Here is a 23,536-nt window from a genome sequence, read left to right as displayed (position 1 = left end):
CTTCAGATGAACAGCTGAGTTTGCAGGTATTTCTTCTACTTCTAAAACAAAGTACCGGACATTTCAATTTTTGACCCGATGTTGATTTCCAAAATGACAACAATTCATCCATTTAGGACAGATTTCTGGAAGTGGAAAGTGGCGGACCCACACACAATCCCTAATGTGTTTTGATACTGGAGTTAAATCGTTTTACTTTACTTGTGTTTACTACGCTCTGAAATTTCACATTGGTTTTATTTTTTGTTACATTATGACGGATATCGAGATTGATGGATCTGCAAGTGAGATCAGACTAACTGGGACGTCGTATTGTAATGAAAGAGACGGAGGCGTTCAGACAAAATTTCAGGAGTTTGCTATGTGGAGAGAGCAGACGGAGCACATGCAGCTGGGATGTGTGTACGGTTGCTTATTTGTTTGTGACAGACATCTTCAAATGGCTTTTGCCTCCTCTGAGGCGTTAATGGCTATCGTACATCACGCCGCTTGTGTCTCCCATCGTGGCTGGGAGAGGCGCAGCCCAACACAAGTTAATGATCAGAGTTTGCAAAAGGAAATGAAGATTTATGAGTTCTGAGTCTGCATCTCTATCGCTGAAGTGAAAAATGCATGTGAATGAAAAACATCCCCCTGTGTCTGCTTGTCTTGCCATACAGCCTCCTTGTCCGTTTATCCTGAATGATCAAAAGCTCTCATCCGTCAGCGAGGTAAAGGACAATTTTCTCTTTCATCTGCTTTGGTCTTCACATCAGACAGAATAAACCCAGAATTAAGTGTTGTAATCTGCACACAGCTGATACTATAAGAGCCACATCACTCTGGGAGTTTTGTGGCAGATCATTCAATATGTCAGAAAATTGTGAAAATGCTCGTGCCAGGTTTAAAAAGCTTAAGCTGACATATTCTGACATAATACGGAATGGCCCATCTTCATTTTCACAAATGTTTGATATTTTGCTTGGAAAAGGACACAAGTATAAAGTCAGTTTACAATACGACCCGAGCTGGCTATAGTAATATTTAAATAAATGCATCACTCCAGATGGCAGCTGTTTGGAACTTATTTATTTTCTTGAGGGAACGTTGGATCCTTCATTAAATATTTATTTACATTATTTACAGTCAAAACATATTTTACATGGCTTGGTTACATGCACATTATCATATATTTAAAAAAAAAAACAAAAAAAAACTGTACACACATTTACACTCATTTAAGAGGGAGTAGTCCGTGCAATAAAAGGCACAAATGACCTTTGACCCTGCGTTTATGTCCCAGGAGTTCATATTACCCAGATGCTGTTGCTTTTTTTTTTTTTTTTACCATACTACACACACCTGGAGAAAAACTACTGGAGCAGCTGCAGAAGAGACGGGGAGTGTGATAGAGATTCAGTGCCGAGCAGCGGAGCAGTGAAATGCTCGCTTGATCAACAGCCCTCCAGATTGGGTTTAAATGTGATCCTATCCCCTCAGCAGCCCCAGGCAAACTTGAAAGTCTTTTCAGCTGTGATGATGAAGGAACCAGACTGGGACAGACTAAAACAGAATTCAACAATCTGTAGGACAATCTACAATCTTCAGAACAGGTTTGTTACAGATTCAGGATTTTATCAATGCCCTACATATACATTCTGTTTTATAAGGCTTCTGCTGAGACACTGACTACTTAGATTTGTCTTCTAAGAGTCATAAGATGGTCTGGTTGGGGAGGAAGCACTAAAGGTGGTACAGTAATTACCCAGTCAGTCTGACTGGCAGCCGGGCTTCGTGCTCTGTCCCGTGGTCCTATGTGGAAAATTGCTTGCCTGTGAAAATTGATGCAATTTACCTTTTGCTTTCAGCCAATTGACCATTCGATAAACCCCACAACCAAAACTGTGATTGTCCAGTCATAGCTTTGCATCCGGGCAGAGCTGTGAAGCTTTCAGTATGGTGGAACAGTGCATGTACCTCCAATAGGATCAGTAGTACATATTAATAGCGTGTGGACGGCTGGATCTATTTTATTCTCCTCAAAGTGACAACAACTATCTGTTAGCATGGCTTACTCTCTTACTACCTACAAACAGACTTGGATTATTTCCAAAAACATATGGCCAGTTTGTTAACTATATTGTTTCTTTAACTACATTATGTGAGGGCTTAACACAGTGAATGTTCCAGGTCAGTACTGCAATAGGAGTCAATATGTTACCATGTCAAAGAGAAACAAAAGCAGCTCTCTCCTGATCTAGCCATGCTTGTGTTACATTAAGTTAGATTTGCCAGTCTCATCTATTATTCCTCATATTTCCTCTGCTTAAAGTAACATACTTTACAGAGGAGTGCAATCTAAATTTCCATCTACTGTATGTTTTCTTATCTTCAGTATTTGTATGTACAAATTTTTGGCCGCTATCATTAAAAAAACAGTGTGCCGCTGACTGAGACTGTGCAGCTTGACAGGTGTACCAACAGCAAGTCAGGGTAATGAGGCCTAGCAAATGGTCAAATCATCGTTTCCCTGGGTGCAGCAGAACGTACTCTGCTGTTTACCACATAGGATCACTAGGGGGCGCCTAACTGCACATAGGGCCTTTAAAGAGGGAGTAATGTTCAGGTGGCAAACAGCTGGTAGTAGAAGACTGTTTCAGAGCAAACTGTTGATCAAACAACAAACTAAAACCTTGCTAAATGGTTGATTAAATGCGAGAATTTCTCTTTCTGGAATGGCTTTTGATTAGGTGGAAAATGTAATTGTTGCTAAACAAATAGATTAACGTAGATCATGTCATCCTGCATCTCATATTATTCACAGAGTGTGTTTGTGGTCAGTAATGTCAGGACAACGGCTGCAGGCAACCAGGGAAATCTCTTAGGGTTTGCATGCTGCTCTGTCAAAGTGGAAATTCTCGTTCTCTATAAAAAAAGGGACTTTAAAGGCAGGGGACTGTCTTTTTAACCATTAGGTTACATATTATATTAGCAGATACATCATTATCATTGATCTCTAACCCTACTGTAGATCTAAACAGATGTGTTCTTTTCAGTATAAGTTTAGCCATTTAAGCCTTGTTTAAGACTCATGAACAGTTTCTTTGTAAACTAAGTCTAAACCGTGGCTCAACACCTATCTGGAAAACGGCTTGTAGAGTGTTCACAGCAGTGTTCGTTTTCCAAAGTGCATGTAAATCCTAAATTACAGAGAATAAAATGAGGCCACCTGATTAGAAATAAGTCAGTTAGCCTCGCTTTTAATCTCCCCTGTGATGTCTGAAAAGGTATGACACAACTATTTACACATCATCAAGTAATCAAGTGGTGCTGAAAGGGGCTAAAGTACAAACCTTAAAGCTTGCGGCAAATTTAGATAGGGCTCATCTGAGCAAGTCAGATGATAATGTAATGTCTATGTGCAGCTTTATTTAAAGCAGAATTTGCAAATTACAAGCAATGTTTTTTTGTTTTGTTTTTTGTCAACATTCTGTTGACTGTCATCCAGACAATCATCCTCATCCTTGTGAGAATCCAATCGCAAATCAACTCAGGTGTTAATAATTTAGATTGGCAATGCAAGCATGAATGATTTGCCCAACTGAACTGCTGCGTCTTGAGATGTCCAATCAACCGATCAGCACCACTAGACTCATGCATCCTTCAGCAAATGTACAAGCACGGGGCACCACAGAGAGCGCCTAAAGCTACAGCACTACAAGATTTTCTCTAGCAATAAGCAGGAGTCTGGAGAAGTGAAAAAAAAAAGGAGATAAAGCCTGTCTTAGCATTATTACCACATGAAACATATCACTGAGCTGGTGAGCAGGGTCAGTTTGGCTAATTGGCACAGATAAATTCACGGTGTACAGAGAAGGGCCCGCCGGACATGAAATCAAAGTATATAACCTATGTTATAGAGGTTAATTTCCCTACTGACCACATTTTGTACCACTCACTCCAGGTTTATAGGCAAACTACTATACAAATAACATATTTTATACATACTTCAAACAAGTAATTATGGTCAAAAATCTGTGCAAATCTTTTTAGAGTTGCAAGACTTTCAGCTTTGGCCAGATTGGGAAGATGCTATTTAAATTGTGTACATTTTCGTACACTAAAGCACAGTACGTAGATACAGGTAAAGGGCATCAAATGCAAAAGCAAAACCTGGAAATGAGTATTTTAAAAAAGAGGGCTGAAACACTGATAGTACCATTATTGTCCAAGTTAAAAAAGAAAACAAATAATAAGAAAGCAAATCTGTCAAACAAGGCATTTGGTCGATTCAGAAAGCTAGCTAAATTCACAGGGTCACATTATAACTGACTAAAATCATCCTTCAACCTTTACCTGAGTTTCTAATCATAGCAAAATATTGTTTCGTCAAATGAATCCCATCCATATAGTTGCATTCATAACAACAACCCTCCACCAACATAACACCAAAACTCCTAGAATTGCTTTTGGAGAGTGTAAGCAGCTTTAAACTCATGTTGGATACATGACACAGCAGCAGTACGTACTCGCTTATTAGAGCAGAGTTTATCACACATGATGAAAGTACTTATTACTTTTAGCTGATACGAACGCTGTTTTTGATCCAATCACTATATTCAACTACATACTGTATGTCTCTGGGTCTTTTATAAGGAAAAGTGCACAGAAAATCCCCAAAATATGCATTTCTTTGTTTCCAGCAGAAGGAGTGATATTGCCATTCTGAACAAAACTGTACTGTGATACTAACAGACATGAATTTGGGTTTTTAATTGAGTCGTAAGACATCTGTGTGGCAAGAAGCTTAAAAATGCTTCCTCTCAGTTTGGCGAGGGACAGAAAAAGTCTGTGAAGTGATGTGAGCCTGCGCTATTTTCAGTTTCCAGAAGCGTCAGACAACAAAAAAGGGTAATTGAACTGACTGTTTAAGACTTACTGTTGCCTGTAGGTGCGTGCATGTGTGTTCATCAGCGGAGAGCCGCAGCGCTGAGTTTGTTTCATTAAAGAGACACTAAATCAACACAGTGAGGGATGCCAAGACCTATCAGGCGTGATGGATAACCGAAACATCCACTGGAAATCTTGTGTGTTCACAGTTTGTGCATATGTACGTGTTGCCCACACGCATAATCTGCCACTTACAACAGATTTGTACATCAGTGCACAGAGTACAGAAGGTTTCTTCCTCTCTGTAAGTGTAGCAGCAAATAGTGGGTGGAAGAAAATTGGGATTTTAATAAAAAGAATCCCTCTCAGTTATGACCTACTTTCACCCAAGTTATCTTCCGTGAAAAGAAGCTGGTAGAGCTGCGAGACCTCTAATTAAATAGGCTTCCTGTAGAAGTTTTGTAGCTGTGAAGGAGGCGGACTCCTCGAGTAAGGCTGGTCAGTCCAACGCTGCCACTAACCTTATAGATCAGAGTTGAGCTGAGAAGAGGCAGGAGGAGACTAGTGGGGCTTCTATTGGCATTTCTGCGAGGGATAAATGGCAGGTATGGGCCATATACTGTAGATTGGTTCAGATAATGATTTGGCACTTTGGCCTCAATGCAGTACCTTCTTACAAGTCCGCGAGGGGAGCGTACTGTTTGTGTCATGTGCATCTGCAGGGGTGTTTCTTATTTTTGCCTCGGTTGGCACTTTACAGAGCAAATGATGCGGTCCAGTCAGGTCCTCCAGGACGAGCGCTACCTTAGCCGTGCTACTGGACGTGTGCTTTCCTGTTTGCGAGGTCAGCAGCCAGACAGTCTGATTAGCCAGTGGGCCACAAAGGACACATCCACACAGAGATGAAGAGCCAAGCGTTAAATAAAGACTTCAAAATGTCAAGCACCAGGTGTTTGTACATGGAGACCCGTAGAAATGTTCCCTCCCACCTCGTGCCAACGTCCAAAACAACTGAGGTAGGCAAAATAATAAATTAACAATAGCAATTTAAAAGAAATAACACGACTTAGAGTTTCAGTGATCAATGAGAGAAAGATGAACTCAGGGAGAGAAAATCTGGTTTCAAACCAGTATTCTGTGTAATTCTCCAGCGACTCCACCGCAATGAATGGAGGAACTGAACGGAGGAACAGAAGTCACATCTGTTTGTTAGTTAGCGTCTGTCTGGAATTTCAATTCGGATCACGTCTGGGTTTTCAGACAAAGTATACATGAATAGACGTGTCTCTGAGCAGATTCATCACTCACTGTCTGAAACCTTGGTCAAAGAACAGAAGGACACTTTTCATTTAATACCAGGCTGCGGTGGTTGTCAGGTCAGAAGAGAAATTACTTTGCCCGGTGTTTCCACAGCCAGGAAGATGCAGTTTTTCCAAGTAGCACCACATCTGAATGGCACTTTCAAATTGGCAGTTAAAAAAAAAAAAATTATCTGAAAGGCAAATTCTTTCCTTGGGATACACATTTCATCACGGCTTTGCCATGTAGCATCGTGACAGAGGAAGAAAAAAAAAACCCAACATGATTGCCTTGGAAACAGTGATTTCAGTGTCACGTCTCAGCGCTAGAAGTGCGCAGGTCGCAGATCAGGGGCTGGAGCTGCGGCAAGATGGCTGACAAAGGAGCCACAGTCACTTCAGTCCTCACCTCTTCCTCCACACCTTTGACAGCCAGATCTTCACTGTCTTGTCACTGGAGAGGCAGAGAGAGGGGTGGGATGATAAGAAGGGAGAGCAAAGCAAAGGGAGAAAATAATAGAACATCAGTCAGACAGTCCTCCCTTCAAAACAACTCAGTGTACATCAGGCACGACACAAAGACACGGGCTTCAAAGTACAATTCACACACACACACACACACATGCCCACTCTCTTCATTAAAGACCCTTCTCCACTGTGTCAATAAAAAAAAAAAAAACATCTCTCCGACCTCGTAGAAGAGCTTAGAAGTAAGTATAGTTCAGAACTCTGCAACAAGTAAATCCAATCAGCCTGCACAGTAACAACTTTGTTTTCCAACTAACCGTGCTGTTTGCCATTCTAACAGTGCTAGTCTGCTTGCACTGGTCCACTGGGCAATACACAGGACAGCATCACATCTTTCTTTAACACTAGCCTAAGAAGCTGGTCTAAGAAGTGCATTGGCTTTTTTTTTTTTGATAAATACACTAATGGCTTTCTTATTAATGGAGAAAACACTGGTGCCGCTAAATACTAATTCCAAATTTTCTAAAGGAATATGCTGTTTTTGTGAATATTGTCATATTCGAAATAATAACTGCATATTAGTGTGAGTGTAAACTTAGTGAGTGAGCCATTTGTCTTGTCTGCATGTGTGAAGACAACAGAAGCAGGGGGTCGAAACAGAAAAAGCAAAGAGACAAGTGAAGGAACCACCCAAGTAAAGGAAAATCAAAGTAGGGAGAAGAAGGTGGAAATGAGTACCAGAGGAGGGGAGGGTTGGTGATCAGAGAACGGGCAGTCATGGGAGGCTGGTGGCTCGGCCCTTGATGGCCAGGACCCGTCGGGGAAGACACGGGGTCAAGCCTGGCACATAGTTCCACAACTTCACCCTGCAGTCACTGGGGTCGAGAGGAGGAGGAGGAAGAGGAGGAAGAAGGTAGGCGTGAAGAACAGGGGGAGAGGAGGAAGCCAGAGTTTGAAGAGACCAAGAGGGAAAATTTGTCCACAGAAAAGATGAGAGAAGAAAAAAGCGAGAGATTGAGGATGTGATGAGTGAAGAGAGGAGAAGACAGGAAGCAGAGGGAGGTTAGTCGACTTCATTGACGGCCCACCCGCTGGATGAGAAGTAAGAAAGGTACACAGAGGTAGACTGAGGAGACCAGAAAATGTCCTGCTCACTGACACACACATTATGCTGGTCCGAGCTCAGCAAAGCACAGATTTGGACAAAAACAGGCTGTAGCGTGACACTCTCTGAGCAACTCAAGGCTGGCGCAGATTATAGTGCTTGAAATGAAGCCAGTATGAGCTAGTATTTCACTCATTTTACTCTCTACTCGACCGAATTGAAAAACATAACCACTGTGTTCTCTGGCTGTCAGTGACAATTTCTTATTGCCAACAAATACCATGGTGAACATTACAAAAGGGTGTAAACAGAGCACATCCTTGGGACTATGGTTAGCTGCAGATTAATGTACATTCTGTGGACTGGACTCACTGAAAAGATATGGTTCACTGATGGGTTTGTACTAGGTTTTAGAAGACAACCCAGAGGGCTAAACCAAATATGACAGGAAATATTTTTAGACCAGTTGATTGATGGTTTTGTTCTGTTGATGGGATTGTTGAGGTAGATACATCGGTGCCAGATGGTGTTTTGTGATTCAGATTGATGATGAATTATAATTTTTAATAATATTTCAAAAGAACTGACTTTTTCCCCATTAATCTCTACATCAGCCTGCTAGATAGAGAACAACCAATGAGCACTGCCTGATATAGTTACAGCACCGTGACAGGAGACAGATTTAGTTTTAGATGAATGGTGGTGGAGTACAGCAAGAGTTTTTTTTTTTGTTGTTGAAATTTACCTGGACGCAGTGAAGATCTGTCTTGAGTTGGTGCATATGGCGTTAATGGGACTCTCGTGACCTCTGACCTCTCCTATGGGGGTGAAGTTGTCTACGTTCCACACCTTCAGCATGCCGCCCCGACAGCCGCTCAGCAGCATGGGGCGGCCCGGTACGTACGCCAGAGCGCATACCCAGTCCTTGTGGGCATTGGGGATTTGCTGTGGGGTCAAGGCAGAGAGACACGACAAGTTAAAGAAAAATATTAAAGCTTACAGTTACTCATACATAAAGAATAAACTGGTGCTTTCAGAGCAGTTGTGTGAGTGTGCGAGTCATCTGGGTTAGTGCATTCTTTGAATGGCAGTAGAAAACATACATGTACATACGTGTGCATTTTTAATGGACATGAATTATCATCAGTAAACCAGGATATTTCTTCAATGGAAAGTAGCATTGTTGCTAGGCAACATATAAGTACAAGGAGGGTTGAGACTCATTAAGAGACTGTATTTAGACTTAATGCCATAGTTATTCTTAGCTTGTGTGTCTGTGTGTTCATAAACTGACTTCATGAACTGAGAATGGAATTGGTGTTACTTCTGCTAATCACAAAGACACAAACCTTAGCTTTATAGAAGAACAGCGGAGAAAAAGCAAATAAAGGCTAAAAACAAGTGAGCTAATATTTATGTGCAAAGTTTGTGTTTCACTTCAATTCATTTCATGTTACAGAGCGACTGATTGTGAAGGTTCATTTATGGGCATTTCTTATATATTTTTAATATTGCCAATGCGCAAAAAGCAATTTAGACTCCACACAGGGCATTATCAAACTTTTATTATACCTTTTTTTATTTTGTTTATCTCAGGCAACTGGGCTGTAGATTTATTTAGAGGAGCTTTTAATAAGACTGAAAATAAAATGTAATTGCCATTATTGTTTCCATCAAGTATCCAGCAGACTAATTAGTTTGTGGTTATTTCCCAGCACGTTTCCCATGCTGCAGTAGTTTGTATTTCAATCATATTTCCTGTCTGATATAAAGCATGTTTAACTCCTCTTTCAGTAAATTATCATTTAAATAAGGTAATTTCAAGTTAAAAGTGAACTCTAAGTCTTTGTCTGTTCAGTGATTCTTACTGAACAATACTCTGAGCCGAGACTGATTGAAATATTGTGAGTGACATTATCCAAATGGCTATAATTTGCTGTGCACCACATAATCTTAGTGCAGATATCCCTTCACTTTGAATAAACAATGGTGTGTGTTTGGACACAGCATGACTCAGTGTCTGTTAAGAATTTACTCTGCATGCAAACGTGTGTGCGCGCAAATGCACACGTCAACAACCGTGTTTAGTTACAATGAAGGTACAGGAGAATAAACCTGTGGATTAATGGCTCTTATAGAAAATTCACACCTACTGCATCAACACACCGTTGTTGTTGTTGTGTAGTGATGAAAGGATGGAACTCTTTTAAAGTCATTTATCAAGCAATGGACGGATAAGCGGCATTGGCAACAGGGCCATCACTAGAGGGGTGCACTTCGTTTAATACATTTTATTTTTTTAAAAGCGCTTTTCAAGATACTCAAAGACACTTTACATAAAAAGGACATCAAATTAGCAAAACAATGTGAAATATAACATCAAAAACACAATAAACTGAGCTAAACATTAAAAGCAATTTTAAAAAGGTGTGTTTTTGTCAGAGATTTGAAGGTAGGAAGGTCGGTACAGTCGCGGATGTGTTTGGGGAGAGAGTTCCAGAGGGAGGGGGCAGCTGCAGAGAAGGCTCTGTCGCCCCAGGTTCGATGCTTGGTCTTGAGTGGTGGAGTAAGGAGGTTTGCGTCACATGAACGGAGGCTGCGGGATGGATTGTGGCGATGGAGCAGGTCAGTGAGATAGGAAGGGGCCTGGTTATGGAGGGCTTTGTGTGTGAGGAGGAGGATTTTGAACTGAATACGCTGTGGAACTGGGAGCCAGTGGAGTTTCTGGAGGACAGGAGTGATGTGATCACGGGAGCGGGTGTGGGTGAGCAGACGTGCAGCAGAATTTTGGATGTACTGAAGTTTATTTAAAGTTTTGGATGGTGTGCCATAGAGGATGCTGTTGCAGTAGTCAATTCTGGAAGTGATGAAGGCGTGAATGAGGGTTTCAGCAGCAGAGAAGGAGAGTGATGGACGGAGTCGGGCAATGTTCTTGAGGTGGAAGAAGGCAGTTCTGGTGATTTGATTGATGTGATGATCAAAGGAGAGGTTACTGTCAAAGATGACTCCGAGGTTGCGGCTGTTGGGGGATGGAGACAAGGTGGAGTTGTCGATGGTGAGGCGGAAACTGTCTGTGGTGTTGTTGAGGGATTTGGGGCCGATAATGATTAGGTCTGATTTGTCACAATTTAGTTTGAGGAAGTTGATCTGCATCCAGGATTTGATGTCAGCGAGGCAATTGGAGAGAGTGGAAAGAGTGGCGGGAGTGATGGAGTTGGTTTAGACCAATGGTAAAGGGACGTAAATATTGGAAATAAATATATACAACTTTTAAGACCCGAACAAAATAGCTGGGTGATCACTTTCAACTCGCCATGTTGCACAATGTAATCTTTCATTCTGAGGACATTTTCACCCTTTTCTAAAATGTATCTCACATTTTTGTGATCATGTGCTTCTACAGTCAAACTGTGTTCCTGTTTACTGGCAGCACTGACCTTTCAGCTGCAGCAACATTGGAATTGGATACGTGCATCAGCAGAAAACAGGAGTCTTTCTTTCGGCCATAAACACCCCCTACACAGTGTATTTCGTCCATTTCATCCATTTGAGCTAGACCAATAATTGGGCTACATCAATATCACAGATACTACTTATATAATTTATCTTGATCAGAAACGTTTAAAAACCATTCCAGGGTTTTTACACTACAATAATAATATTGGCCTCGAAAATTCAGTATTAGCTGGTCAGCTATAGACACAATTGGCATTAGAGATCATGCCTTGATGAATTTAGTTTTTTTTTTTTTTGTCTTGAAACAATAAGACATTGTTAGAATATTTATAAAATGTAAAATGCTTGGGACAGATTAGATTTTGGAACTGTGGCTGTAAGTCGTGTCACACTGTGCTCTCAATTTACAGACCGAGAAAAGAAACTGATTTTTTGTTATAAACTTATTATGTCTGTTACTGCTCCCCACATGCTCTGTTTATGGATACATTATTTCAGAATCAAATCACGGTTTAATTTATATAGTGTGTATTAATCATTAATGATATACATTACACCCATCAGCCACAACATTAAAACCACTGACAGAAGTGAAGAACATTGACCATCTTGTAACAATCCAATGTTCTGCTGGGAAACTTTTGGACCTGGCATTCATTGGTGTGGATGTTACTTAGACATGTAGCACCCACCTAGACCAGACCAGACACCCCCACCCCATAGTAATGACACTCCTTGATGGCAGCAGCCATCCCCAGCAGGATGCAGCCTGACACAGACACACACACAAAAACACTTTAGTAACAACTAAAAAAAATCATGGAGAACAGCACAAGGCGTTGACCTGGCCTCCAAATTCACTAGATCCCAAACTGATCAAGTATCTGTGGGATGATCCACAGAGGCCCCTCCCCTCAACCCATAGGACCCAAAGGCCCCCACTAACAACAACTGTTTTGGAGGAAAAGGGGAGACCAACACAATATTAGGAAGGCAGTCATAATGTTATGCCTGACCGGTATATATTATATAAAACTATATAATGTTCTATATGCAAAATTATTGTTGTAACTGAATGTCAAAGTGTCAATTAAAGAGTAAAATGCAGCCTCCAAGAGTAGAGGTAACCTTCGAAACACAAAAAAAACTTCAATCATTCAGCCTGTGTTTGTAGTTTGTTGTTGGAAGAGGCTGCTCTTTCTTTTTTACTTTCTTTTTTTTTTTTAGAACACAGTTTCTTAGCCTTGAGCTAACACCACCTTGGTGTGAGGTGCGTGCCGTAAGTACTGAGGTCAGCTGACTTTATGACTTGCAGGTGGATTGTGTAAGCCAGAAAAGGTTCGAGAAATGAGCGTGCAATAAGAGCTACACATGGGAAACAGAAATAATCAGTGAGTTCTCACATGCACTACATCTACTGCGCTGTAAAAACTTTATATGTGTGGGTAAAAATGTGTTAATTCCAAACACCTCATAGAGAGCAGCAACACACCGCACCAACAGACCCACACACCTGAAATAGTTTGGGAAGGTATATTGTGATATTTAACAAGCAAGTGGGAATGACTAAGTCTACAGTAATTATAAACAAATTGCTTCACATATCCCTGAAGGAAAACCACTGTGGTGTATGCAGTTTAGCGGAGGGGTCAGAGCGGAACAGCTCACAGCCGCAGTCCTGACGGAGGCAGACTTTCAGAGTATACTGTATTATATTCTACGATACCCCAAGCCACAATTTGATCCCATTACATAATTATACAGAGACTACTGAGTTAGAGAGGCTGTAAAAAGGATTGTGTTGGCCGCTTCATAAATGAGGTTAAGGTCATATGCCACAGACCGCAGCAGTGACTGGGCTGATTTAATTCAGCCTTTGAAAGGAAATGATAATGTCTTGCGTTCTCGTTTCGTCTGTTCGAGTAAACAAAGGCCAAACAGAACTTATTGTAAAACAACTTGAGAAAGTGCTGCTTGATATGCATAATACTGTGCACGCAAAGCCCCATCCACCCACGAGGTGTGTTATTATTATGCATTATGAGCATATGCAGGCAACAGAGGATACACTGGAGAAAGACACACACACACACACACACACACCCACACACGTTTCTCAACTAAATGCCTAAACCTTACACTAATCCTAATCATAACCTAATTGCAAGCTTTACCCAAAAACCAAACTTGCCCTTAGAAAGACAGCTGTACAAGAACAACATACATACACACACACACTCCCTTTTCCCCTCTGGTACCTGTGGTGCGTGTGGGCTCTAACGCCCTGATGTTGACACAGTGTTTTCCTGCCACATTACACATGACGACACTGTTGACTCTCTCCACAGAGTGAGCACTCAGGGCAGGGGAAGACATGAAGGGAGCACTCCGGTGGCGGGAAGCTGTCCGCCAACTGAACTCTCCACTGGCACCGCAGCCTTTCACTGTCAGTCACCGCCGAGCCAGTGTCAGATAACGAGTAAAATGCAGCCTCCAAGTCTAGAGGTAACCTTTGGAAAATATTCACAATAAGGCTACGTTGTTTTCGCTCCATTCACTCAGCCTGTGTTTGGAGTCTGTTGTTGGAAGAAGATGCTTTTGTTCTTTTTTTTTTTAATTTTGCAGTAACCAATCAGCAGTGAGTGACATAGTTGTCCCACTGACATTATTTGAACAATCAGCTCAACATCAGTCAGAACAATCCAAGGAAGTTAAAGAATGATTATTTCAGTTTACTTATGTCCTTATTCAGTCCAGTTCATGCTTGTCATCATTTTTGAGGCAGTTTCTCTGTAGCTGTTTTTCATGGATTTATTCAGGCAAAATATGCAGGAAGATAACGTAGGCTGACTGGTTCTTCAACTGTCATAGCACACAGAGAATACCGTATATGAACTGCCAAACAAATGAGAGATGTGAGTGGAAATGCAGCAGGGCTCTGGATCCAGGCAAGCAACCGATGATGGACTTCATTACTCATCAGTTTTTAATTGTTAACTATGATTTCTATGAAATGTCAAAAGAGACAAATGCATAAAATAGGCTCTGGCAGCACTAAAAAAAAGGTCCTGCACTAATAACAGAGAAGAACAATAAATCCTGCCAGCTAAAAGCAGAAAGTAGCAAATACTTGACATTTTTGCTAAATGACTTCAGGGAGCAATTTGCAAGATTGTTTAATAAAAAAGTAAGAGCAGCTATGACGTCCTGCCAAGGACGTCTGTGAATTGTGTTGCACAGATATCTCCAAAATTTGAATGCTAATCAGGCCATTAATTTTACATACTCATGCATGTCTGATGGTTAGTAGTGGCTAGTTTTCTTTGGGTATTTAAAATAAATAAATAGCACTGCACACACTGAGATAAGTGGCTTCAGTATCTCAAGGCTATTTAACAGAAACAACAGCGACCCCAAGTGAAGTAAGGTACTACGTCTTTTCTTTTTTCCAAAACATTTGATAAACTGCTCCTTTTAAACAATCGGTTGTCGGAAAACAATTGCTGTTGATTCATTTACCGTTAAACAGTATTCCTCAACATTTATTCACATAGAAGCAATGAATCAGTTACTGCAAGTATCTGCCAAAGTACCACCTTAGCAATCTATGAGCCCTGCATACATCATACAGAAAGCAGCCTCCTGGTGTTAAAGGTCAAGAGATCATAAATTAATAACCTCTAAGACCCACCATGTTTCCATCTGCAGGCTTATCCTACATAATGTCATCCGCAGCACTGATGCACAGTTGGGGAGGCATGTTTTAAACTTTGATGTATGAACTCCACACTCACATGAATATGAAATCATTCTGCTTCCTGTTCACTCAGCCGAGTGCTGAGCTCATATATTATGTGTAAGAAACAATACATCACGCACATGTACTCTTGATTTTAAATACCACTCTCCAAGAGTTCCTATGTTTTCAGCACGGTGACAGCCAACTCTTCACAGAAACACACATGAAAGCACACAAACCTGGGTGAGCTCCTGCTGCTCCAGCTCCCATTTCTTGATGCCGTTGTCTCTGGACCCGCTGAACAGCACGTCTCCCTGTACAGCCAAACACTCGATGCCGTCATAATGCGGAGGCTCGAAGTTATGAGCCGGACCTATGTTGCCCAGAGTTCCCTCTGCGACGTCAAACACCTGAGGTAAAGACAGGAAGCAGGTATTCTTTCTGCATCTGGGACTTACAGTAAGTGATGGATGATATATTGTATCTGACAGTCGGATAAGGTCTAGATGTGTGTGTGCGTGTGTGTCTTACCTTGACGTAATGGTCTTTGGAACCAGTGATTACTTGGTCTTTGCCCAGCAGAGACTGTCCCACTGTCAGACACATGACTGAGCCGATGTGGCCTGTCAGCTTCCCCATCGCTTGCATCCTACACACACATACGCACATCAAACACAGAGACACAAGAGTCACCAAAGGAGGTGAAACGAAGGTATGTGAAACTCATTACTGATTTACAAGGCGCCTGCGTCGCTGAATGAAGTCGCTTTCCGTCTCATGAGTGAAGTGAAACTGCTGAGAGCCAGCGACGCCACAGGCAGAGACGATACTGAAGAAATCTTTAAAGCATTCATTTTTTATTTCTGGGGGGTTCTTATGCATCATTAAATGGTTCTGAGCCCCTCAGCATAAACTGTCTGGTCCAATCTGTTAATAACTTCCCTCTAGAAGCATAACACGTGAGGGGGAGATGCCAGAAATGGGTTCCTTGCAGGAAAACTGCTACGCTTCATATCACCAGTACTGGGTCTCTGTGCTGTCAGACTATAATCCGCTCTCTGGTTTATTAACTTCTTATAAATGAACACATGCATCCACATGAATGAATTTAAAGGAGTCCAAATAAAGATATCTGCAAGAAATTACCAAGCATCCATGTGAGGAAGACTAAACTAATAAATCAGAGACAGGATATTTAAACAGAAATAACAACTGACTGAGGACTTTAGCCAGTGGGTATGAAAAAAAATAAATTGAATATATAAAATTACTATCAATGACTGTAAAAAAACGTACCTGTTGAGATCCCACATGCGGACAATGTTTCCAGCAGCAGCATAGAGCACAGATCCTGACGGGTTGAGGGCGATCTGGTTGATCTGACACTCGCCTTGAGCAAAGGTTATTGTGCGAGTAGTGGTGCCGGCACATGCGTCACCTGAAACCACCTGCCCTGATGAACTGTGGGAGTAGGGAAGAGCCAGACAGTGTGAGAGAGAGGTTGAGGCAGGAGGAGAATAAAAGGAGGACAAGAGAGAAAGAAAGGAATTAGGAAAGCGGGTGCAATGAGCAGCATCTTGCAGTCGTCACTCCATCTAGATGCACATCAACATGCCTCTGTTTAATTTGTCAACTTGAAGCACATCACTGAACAGAAAATTGAAATCTTTGAATAATTTCTATTAAATCTCTCCTCAGCTGCATTTTTATTAATTTATTTTTAGTTCCAAACCATTACACCCGGGGAGGAAACTTACGTGAGCGTGCGGACACACTTGGCAGAGTCGCGGATGTCCCACACCTTGATGTAGGACGTGGAGACGGAGAAGACCAGGCAGGAGGAGGGGCAGTATTTGACCGACACCACGTTGTTTGGGTGCCCTTTGAGGGTGACAATCTCCTGACCTGTTACCAGGTTCCACATCTTACAGGTCCGATCTGGAGGAGGAAAGTGGACAAAGTTCAAATAGCGTGCAACAGTTGGAGTTGTAGCTCAGTCAGTCCGCCGTTTTAGTCCAGGCAGAAAGATATCAGAGAGTGAAAGGAGGAAATCTAATTTTGATGTTTCTGGTTCCTAGAGGATTAATCGTACTGACTTGTTTCCCTTACATTTCCCTACAACAAGGTTTAGGTTTTTTGGTTTTTAGTGAATAATGTCTCCACAGCTGTTGAATGGACTGTGAGTACATCTGATACAGCCATTCACTTTGTCATAAGTTCCAAAATACGCTTACAGCTGTTCAACATGTCATTTGAAATGCAAAATAACAACATTAATTCTTTGTTAATTGTAACACGTTTGTTGTTTTTTACATTTTTTGTTTGCATTCAGGTTAAATAAAATGTACACAGAGGAATGAGAATGAACACAGTCGTATCAGTCCACTCATCTCATTCTTTGAAAGAAAATAAATCTGCACATTTACATGATATTTCGCGGTAATTATTTTAGGATGGCAGGTTTTCAGTTTAGTTGTTTTTTTACTTCAAAGCAAACAAGGTCGGTTTAAACGATCACACAGCAGAGATGCGCGCACAGCAGGCACAGATGGAAGCAATCAAACGAACAACAATAATTATTCCTAGAATTGCAATAACAGTACTCCTGAATCCAGGTCACCTCAAGGGCCCCTCTGAGACTGGAAAGCATTGAGGGGGCGTGGGTCCAAGGCACATGTTGGCGGACTGCTTCCTAATAAACAGGCTCCCTCCTCAGGGTCTGGGGGCAGTTTTGGAAGGTATCTGTTGGTGATGGGTCAGCCCTCTCCTGGCCGGGTTGGGGGGCAGCTCAGATCCACAAATAAACCCACTGCACCACTCTGGGGCGGGGCCCCAATAATGGACCTCATTTCCTGTTCCCACAGTTTAATCTTTAAGGATATATTCTTTTGTCTGTTTGTTTCCTTTTGTTTATCTCTGTGTACGTGTGTGTGTGTGTGCGCACCACACAAATCATCCACCCCTACCATCATTGTTAGTACACTAGTACTGTTTTTGTAAGTGGCTGTTTTTGTATTATGCTACAAGTAATATAATACTATATTATTACTATACTATTATCCCCATATCATCACAAAATACCAAATTAGCAATGTTTTCTTATTGTTTTCTTCATTTTTTTTATCTCTTGTTCCTGCATTTTAGTTTATTCTATTTTGAGAGGACAGAAACTCCAGACTTAAAGTGTGAACGGGAATGAAGACAAACTCCCTCGAGAGAGCAGGAGGCAATCCAATGGAGACTACTTGAGGCTGCACCTGGAAATATTATTCTCATTATCTGCCGCCTTTAGGACAGATTGTTGACTTAATTTTAGATAAATCAAGCGAGGAGCCATTAATGGTCAGAAACGCCAAACTCAATGTGTGAACAGGGCTGAAACTTCTTGAAGACAGATGATAAAATGGTGGGAGGGAAACGTATATGCCATAGACTTTCTTTGGCTTTATTTTATTTTATTTTATCTTTGTATCCCTCCTTTACATACTTTCTTTCAGACTTAATATTCACCCACACATCATTCTATGTTGTTCAGTGTTCTGTACCCTCTATCACACAAGACTCTGTGAAAGGCAGAGGTGACATTGCATTCAGCGATGTGCGTACCTTTAGATCCGGTGAACAGCAGCTCGTCCGTGGCGTCCACGCACAGGACCGGCTTGGAATGGCCCTCGGCTACAGACACACACTGCAGGGGCGCCGTCCGACCCCCTTTCACACCCCCGATGGGATTGATCACACCCCTATAGTTCACAGATACACATTCGGTGTCACATTCTCTTCAGTGTGAATCCCTGAGGATGATTTCTTTCCACATATCTACAGTGTGTACGCACCGAAAGGCACCGGCTGATCACAAGCATGCACACAGACGCACACATCAGTTATTTTTTTTTCTGTTATGCAGAAGACAATACAAAGTCATTTAAGTGTATAATTCAGATAAAACTATGCACACACAGTTGGGACTCCATCACTCCAGACCAACATTGATTTACATGAATTATCTGGATGCCTACTGTGACCATAAGCGTAACTACTTTTCCTAATCTTATCAATTTCAATTGGGCAGACCCTAAAGGAGGCGTGTTGTCCAAAATATGAACATTAACACACTTGTGTCCCCCACAATATCAGTAACACAATTCAGCACACTTTCCTGTTGATTTTGACCTCCCTTTGTTTTGTGGAGTAGCCCAATTAAACCACTACAAGGGGTAAGAGCCGCTTTTCTATTCAACACGACTTTCTATCTCCCCTCTCTCTTACACACATACATCAATATATAACAATCACACACAGCTTCTTCTATTTTATTTGCACTCAACCTCTCTGGCTGGACCTCTACCTCCCCCCATCCTCCCAATCTACGTCCCACCGACAGGCCAGAGTGCCTCGACAGCAGTCAGCAGAGTGAGACAGAGCACGGAGAGGGCGAGGGTGGGAAAATTGGTCTCTAGTGAGCTCCACGAGTGGTGGTTACTGTGTATGTGAGAGTGCATGTGTTTCAGAGAGAGTGAGGTAAAGAGCAAACACTGAGTGAGAGACAGAAGATGTGAGGAGAGAAAAGGAAAGAAATCTACGATTGCACACAAAAAGATTTCTATCTGCAGAGAGTGGGCAAAATGCTGAGGGGTGTGCTTGAAACTTGTCAAGTATGTCAACATGCTTGTCTTCTGTGCCCTTGTGTAAACACGCTGATGTGCAAGCGTGAAAACGCACACAAAAAAAATGCACACATCAAACCAAAAATTAAATGCTTAAACGCGCTGTCTATGCATAATTTATTTACAGTGCATAAAAATGCCAACCAAAATCCCCAGCCGGTGAAAAATGCTGCATGCACGTTTGCCAGCTTTCACAAAACACAAAGGAGACTTGCACAGAATAAGCTCAAAACAATTAGTAACAACAGCCACAGCCAGGAAGACCAACTCCACAGCAGCCTGGAACTCAAAAATAAACCCCCAGTACAGCGTCCTGAGACGTCACCCTCGTCACATGCAGCATCCATCCACCTCCACTTGGGTGGGAGTGGATGCTGAGCACCTCCACACCCATAGAAAAGGCTATGTGGCACATGTGGCACATGTGGGTAAGTGGAGAAATGTAACAAGCTGATAACATAGTCAGATCACTAGGTACCGCAGAGCTGCACCCAGACTGTGATGACAGGTGTGTGGAGTGAACACAGCATCATATGAGACGAGAGGGAAAGTGTGAGTTAAAAAAAAATAATTTCAAACTGAATTTGGGGTGCAGATTTATTCAAATGAACCTTATCACTTTTAAGGCTGTTAATTCAGTTATGTGGTCTGATTATAGACTTATCCTCAATTCGGTTTGATTAAAATGGAAATTTATTCTGCACTTAAAGTGACAATCGGCAACATTCCAGCAGTGGTTGGTTTGGTAACGTCTGCAGTAAGAGGTGGTAACGGAAAATGCAGTCCAGCTTTGTCATTGCTGTAACCCTAACCCTCAGGTCTAGGTTGTCTTGATTTGTAGATTTAATTTGATATTTCATAAACGACAGCAGCAAGGCTGAGGCTCACGGACACACATTGCATTTCCTTTAACTGCTTCTTGGTCCCCGTGTGTTTAATGCTTTGGATGCCGTGCTGCTGCAGCATGGACTGAACCGTTTGCAGGAGTAGCAGTCTCGGTTTGTCTGATGACAACTTAGCATGCTGCATTCTTATCCACAAATCAGTTTATACAGATTACATTAGCTCTAACTTAATACAGAGTTTTTCAGGAATGCTGCCAATGCTCATAAGAATGAAAATCTATAAATAGCTTACTGTAATGCGTTCATCAGTGGGCCACAGCCTCAATCACCATGGCATCACATATTTAATGATATATAGTAAATGAACAGTATTGACATTAATCAAGCTTACTTAAATTAGCTTAAATAAGCTAAATTAATCATTTATTTACATTATACTTTTATATTTAATAGAGAACCTTTATGTATAACCCACTTAACCAAGCTAATATGTTTACCTCCCACAGACTGCCAAACACTATGATTGCAATACTTCCAGTTTAGTTTTTCTCTTATATGTCCCTTTAGGACATATGAATTATTATAATGCTGCTTAATGCAGGACTCTGTTTCTTACAGCACTGTGCCGCTCCAAATGGCAGAAATGGTTCCAATCATATCAGCGTCTCTGGACGATATCACTGTGTTCTGTGGTATGCACTATGTAAGAGCTGCTAATGGATGTTGCAAGGCCAAGACCCAAGAGACCATCACTAATGAAAACATAGAGGGAGATCAGCGTGTGCTCTCTGCAGTACACAGAAAAACAGACTGAAGGGCCTTGGTGAGGGGTGCTTCTATTTGTGTATGTGTGTGTGAATAAATACAGGAATAGAAATGATTCTATAAATTCTATTTGTTTGATTACTATCTAACCATATATTGAAGTTACAGATAGCAGGTGCTTGGCTTAGCTTAGCTTTGCATAAAGACAGGAGACTAAGGAAAGTTCCATTAACACATTATTAACGCATTAGACACCAGTTCATTAGGTACACTTGCGAAAACCAATGCATTCTCATATAATACATCAAGGTTATGGTATTCAGCATTGGTTTCAAATAACAGAGAGCTGTGGCTTCAACCAGGTTTTAATTTTGGAGCCTGTGTGCTATTAAAATGTATTGTGTTGTACCGTTTCTATTGTTGTTACAACCCAATTTTAGTCAGTGGGCTAGGCTGAATCACTGGAAAACTTTTGGATTTAATTCAATCCAGTTTAAGAGCACCACAAACTACATCCTCCAAAATCCTTTCTGACGCTGTTTCAACATAAAATGAACATTATAACAGTCATGAAGGGGATTTAGTGCCAGACTGTTAGACATTAGAATGCATTGTTTTCACTGGTGCGCCTAATGTTCTGGTAAGTGATTGTATTGTGTTTAATATTGTGTTTAAACTGGATTTTTCACTTGTTGACAACTAAAAGTTACTACAGGCTAGCTGCACTGGTCCAGCTATATATAAAGACATGAGAGTGATGTGCATTCTCTCATTTAATTCTTGACAAGAAAGCAAATAAGTGTCAATTTAACACATATGTCGTTGTAATTCTACAGTACAGAAATTCGTTTTTTACAGAAACTGTAGTTGTCCTTTATTTAGAGAGTGACTGACCCCCGAACTTGGTGATCAATCACATTTTCCTGTATTTTCACAGCCTGAAAAAAGTGATATGGTTCATTCAGGTCTTGCGTGAGATCACACAAAAACACAACATTACAGATACAGAAACTTAGTAAAAGCTCCTGTGGTAAATAAATATAAACACATGCACTACAACCACCCCACCCGTGGAGGAATAAAAAAGAAGGAGGTGGAGAGGCCAGGTGAGGCACTGATTACTGGTGTAGAGACAAGACGACACCAAGTGAGTTGACAGGCAAATGGGAGAACAGAGAGCGACAGACACGGTTCCTCTACCTGAGCACCTCGGAGAGCGAGGAGTCGCTGTCATCCGACCTGGAGGCAGAAGAGGAGCAAGGAGAGGGAGGGGCAGGGTGGGAAGAGGAAAGGGTTAACCACGCCAAGAAAAGACAGAAGGGTTACTGGCAAAGGGTTAAAAGGGAAAAGTGACGAGTGGGAGGGTTTTAGATATACAAAGCGGTGAGCACACTGGCAGGAAAGCTCGGACAAGAATAAAGCCTGTTCATTGATTATCGGGCGGTTTCTCTGAAAAGATAACCACTGTACAGGCTGCATTCTTAGACATGTAATGTTCTACTGCAGGTAAACTTTCCCCAGTGCTGTTAGGGCTATCATTAAAAAGTGAAAATTAAAACAAATTGTTTAATATTTGGAGAAATACATATATTCAGGAAGATTTGAGATGAGAAAAAATGTCTGAGTTTAGTGTAAAATGACAGGCATCGGGGGGTATTAGCTTAGGTTAGCATAAAGGCTCTTGCTGCCTTCAATGTCATGGTAAACTTCACATAAACAGCGCTGTCTTGTGGTATTCACAACTTCATAGCGGTCTGAGTTCACAAGTTGGATTATAATTTAGTCGTGCAAAGTTTTCTTGATCATTTTATAATATGTCTGTGAAAAATGTTGAGATTCACAAAAGCCTCAGCCTCTTATTACACCTTCACATTTCCTACATTAAGTTACCCAGCTGTAAGCTTGATAGGTGCTAGCCTTGGTGGCTTCCAGATGCAGACAGTTGCCTAGCAGCTATGTTCTCATAACTCAGATCAGCCGTAAGCCGTGGGAACATCTCTGCGAGGCAGCTGAAGCCACCAAACTCACTAGTTCTATTTGCAGGCAGCATATCCATTTGAAGCTAACACGAAGCTAACACAAACCTGCTAACCTACACCTCTACATAATGTCTTCTTAATGGGTTAAGCCCTAACCCCCATTCAAAAACTGTACAGGAAAATATGTATTTCTATCTTTAATACAAAACTTTAGAGGTGCTGGTAGGTAGATTTGATGCATTTTGACATGTCATGCTAACTTAAGCTAACAGCTACTGATTGTTGCGTCATATTTAAAGTGCAGTCATGAGATGCATTTCCCCAAATGTCAAACTATCTGTTTGA

At 41.4% G+C, this 23,536-nt stretch overlaps 1 protein-coding gene across 1 annotated transcript in view; it reads right to left on the bottom strand.

Annotated features, from left to right (window-relative positions):
* Nucleotides 1-630: 630 nt before the first annotated feature.
* The window catches only part of kif21b (kinesin family member 21B), a 69,371-nt gene continuing 46,465 nt past the window's right edge, over nt 631-23,536 (bottom strand). The window contains exons 27-33 of the mRNA XM_084543595.1: nt 18,542-18,678; nt 16,693-16,873; nt 16,232-16,396; nt 15,467-15,584; nt 15,175-15,345; nt 8,486-8,685; nt 631-6,621 (exon numbers count right to left, since the gene is read on the bottom strand). Of these exons, the coding sequence (XP_084399721.1) occupies nt 6,573-6,621; nt 8,486-8,685; nt 15,175-15,345; nt 15,467-15,584; nt 16,232-16,396; nt 16,693-16,873; nt 18,542-18,678 (1,021 nt within the window). The 3' untranslated portion in view covers nt 631-6,572. The remainder of the gene's footprint in view (nt 6,622-8,485; nt 8,686-15,174; nt 15,346-15,466; nt 15,585-16,231; nt 16,397-16,692; nt 16,874-18,541; nt 18,679-23,536) is intronic.

The sequence above is a fragment of the Chelon labrosus genome (genome assembly GCF_963514085.1).
Source record: "Chelon labrosus genome assembly, chromosome: 4".
NCBI classification, from domain to species: Eukaryota; Metazoa; Chordata; class Actinopteri; order Mugiliformes; family Mugilidae; genus Chelon; species Chelon labrosus.
The sequence above is the reverse complement of the archived record's forward strand: the minus strand, read 5'-3'. Positions and strand labels throughout refer to the sequence as shown.